Here is a 2,822-nt window from a genome sequence, read left to right as displayed (position 1 = left end):
TAATTATCAGGTCTTCATTTAAACACTACTGGTTCCCTGACTGACATCCTTCAGAATTATTTAGCTTTAAGTTAAAAGAAAACTAAAGTTACTTTAGATTCAGACGCTGAAGATCAACCAGTTAATGTTCTAGATATTATATCTCTGTGGAGTCACGTGGATCAGTTAGAAACTGGGTTCTTACTCTGAGTCTGAGGGTCCAGGTTCTTCACTGAAGTCTGGATTCCTTTCTTTGGACCGGTCACTCCTGATAGACGGACAGCTGGATCCTGGAGGTTCTGCTCTCTGTCTGTGGTTCTGACCTCTGAAACACCAACATGTTGTTATTCAGATCACATCAATCAGTGAGAAACTCTGATAAAAACCAGAGAAGAAGCTCTGAACACAAACTGCTGAAGAGAAGCAGAAGGTTTAAAGGTTCTTACTCTGAGGGTCCAGGTTCTTTGAAGTCTGGAGGGAAATCTTTGGAGCAGTCACTCCTCATAGACGGACAGCTGGATCCTGGAGGTTCTGCTCTGTTCTCCATCTCCTGGACTTCAGTCAGCCTGAGAGAGGAACCAGAACCAGTCAGTTCCCAGTGATCAGGTCCAATAAAAGTTCTGTAAAGCAGAAAGCTTACTCCATCTGGATTTACCTACGAACAGTTTTATACATCTGACGTTTTCTGTGTGCCACAACTTTCTAATTGCCAACTTTAACATAGCTTCACTCTTTTGTTCATGAGATCCAACCAAGCTGTCAGCTTCTGTGGCCACGTGTGCTGCTGAGCAGGAGTCTGCTCTCATTTAAAGCTCCACTAAGCAGCTTCCAGGATAAGATAAGGAACCAAGCGGGCTCCCTGCAGGGAAACCTGGAGAAACAGCTGTTTCCCTGAGCAGGATGGAGGCTCTCCTTAGCTCAACAAGGTTTGGAAGAGATCAATCAGTGAATCTGACTCAGAACTGCAGGCTAAATGAAACAGGCTGACATCAACTGTAGAGGTATTTTATTTAGAAATTAAAGCATCACTAAATTATGCCACATTCAGTAAAACAAAGTGTTGTGTTGCACTTTGTAGACAGACCCTAAGGCCAGTCAGGCTATCAACTTGTTAGTTTATTTCAAGCATAATCAAAACATTAAATAATAAACCTTCAGCATTCTCTATAACTTATGGCAAAATTGATTCTTTATGAAGTTACCAGTGGCTTTACATGTTTTTTCACACTTAAGCCCCTTTTCCATTACAAGCCCCAGGATTTGAAGCCCCAGACGGTTTAACCCAGGAAACCAAAGTGTGGGGCTTTGAGTTTTCATGTTTCCATTTAGTAAGGTCCAGTTATGTAAAACGGGTGATGACGTCTGAGGAAGTTGTAAGGATAACTCCGGTACCACAAAGACAGCATAGGTCAAATAGAAAAAGGCAGACTGAGAAGCTGTATCTGTCCTCCTGCCACTCATCTCTGAATAAAACAGGACGGACAACTTCTGCTGATGGATAACGCCTAACGAGGTTTCAAAACCAGGAAACCAGGAAATACAAGGAAACGCCTCTGAAGGAGCAACTGGATCCAGAACCAGGAGAAAAAGGAGAGAAAAACTACAATTGGCCATATTCTAAAGGACTTTGATTGGTGGCCTGCTGTGATGTCATCAGAGGCTGGTTGTAAAAGAACTAAATAGCAACCATGACATGTTGTTCTGCAGGAGACAAACTGTCTCTAGAGAGATTTTACAGAAAGGTGCGGCTGCTGCTGCAAAGAATCAGAGATCAACTGAGAATAAAGTTTGATTTTCAGCTTTTATTCAGCAGCTAAATCACAATCTGCAGGCTTCAGAGTTTTCAAAGCAGTTTTCCTGATTCAGCTCAATTCTTCATCTAGAACAGGATGTGAGTCTCTGACGTCAGCATTAGCTAAGATCTTGAGGAAGAAGCAGCAGAGAACCGGTACCGGTTCTACTGAACAACTGGAGCTGCTACATGTGGAGAATGGAAAGTTCCATTTAGTAAAACATCTTTTGGTAAAAATGTTTTTTCTGTCAAAGGAACCAACCTGTGGGATGGTCTTCCCACAAATATGAGTCTGACTAGACTTTCCACTCAGAAAGCAAACGATGCTAAAGGCGCTTTTACATCATTATTCAGTTCTTGTCTGAAGAAAAGAGACAAAGGAAGGAAACTGAGCGTTTGTTGGTGCTGATAAGCAGGAAATCAGAGCCTGACCAGCACCACGGTTACATGAAGCAGCAGCTTGGTTCTGAAGGAGAACCAGACTGAGTTCTGTTCCTGGTTCTGTTCACAGTCCACAGAGAGAAAACCAGAACAAGTTCACACTCACCCTGATCCAGAGTCTTCTCTCTGTTCTGTTCTGCTGCTAAATGGAGTCAGAACCTGTTTCTCCTGATCTGATACCTGACTGTAACTGACTCACCTGAGGCTCCGCCCCCTGTCAAGGTGAGTTTACCTGACTTTAAACACCTTTCCTTTCAGTTCTTCTCTTTGTTCTGTTCTGCTGCTAAATGGAGTCAGAACCTGTTTCTCCTGATCTGATACCTGACTGTAACTGACTCACCTGAGGCTCCGCCCCTTGTCAAGGGGAGTTTACCTGAGTTTAAACACCTTTCCTTTCATGCCTTTACATGCCTGAATCATTCCTTTCAGTTCTTCTTCTCTTTTTATCAGCAGTGAACTGAGCTGTAAAACTCTGAGGTCAGGTTGTAACTTGTCTGTTTTTCAGGTTTCTTCTCAGTTTTCAGCTCATTTCCAACCAACATTTTATTGCATTCAGTAGTTTTGTTCTCTGGAAACATTTTATAGGGTCCTCACCCTTATAGAGTGGTGG

The 2,822-nt window shown here is 42.7% G+C and overlaps 1 protein-coding gene across 1 annotated transcript in view; it reads right to left on the bottom strand.

Annotated features, from left to right (window-relative positions):
- The window catches only part of LOC118562425 (NLR family CARD domain-containing protein 3-like), a 17,066-nt gene extending 14,725 nt beyond the window's left edge, over window positions 1–2,341 (bottom strand). The window contains exons 1-3 of the mRNA XM_036134799.1: window positions 2,319–2,341; window positions 426–545; window positions 185–304 (exon numbers count right to left, since the gene is read on the bottom strand). Coding sequence (XP_035990692.1) covers window positions 185–304; window positions 426–526 — 221 coding nt within the window. The 5' untranslated portion in view covers window positions 527–545; window positions 2,319–2,341. The remainder of the gene's footprint in view (window positions 1–184; window positions 305–425; window positions 546–2,318) is intronic.
- Window positions 2,342–2,822: the final 481 nt, after the last annotated feature.

Source organism: Fundulus heteroclitus, unplaced genomic scaffold (genome assembly GCF_011125445.2).
Source record: "Fundulus heteroclitus isolate FHET01 unplaced genomic scaffold, MU-UCD_Fhet_4.1 scaffold_91, whole genome shotgun sequence".
Taxonomy (NCBI): Eukaryota; Metazoa; Chordata; class Actinopteri; order Cyprinodontiformes; family Fundulidae; genus Fundulus; species Fundulus heteroclitus.
The sequence above is the reverse complement of the archived record's forward strand: the minus strand, read 5'-3'. Positions and strand labels throughout refer to the sequence as shown.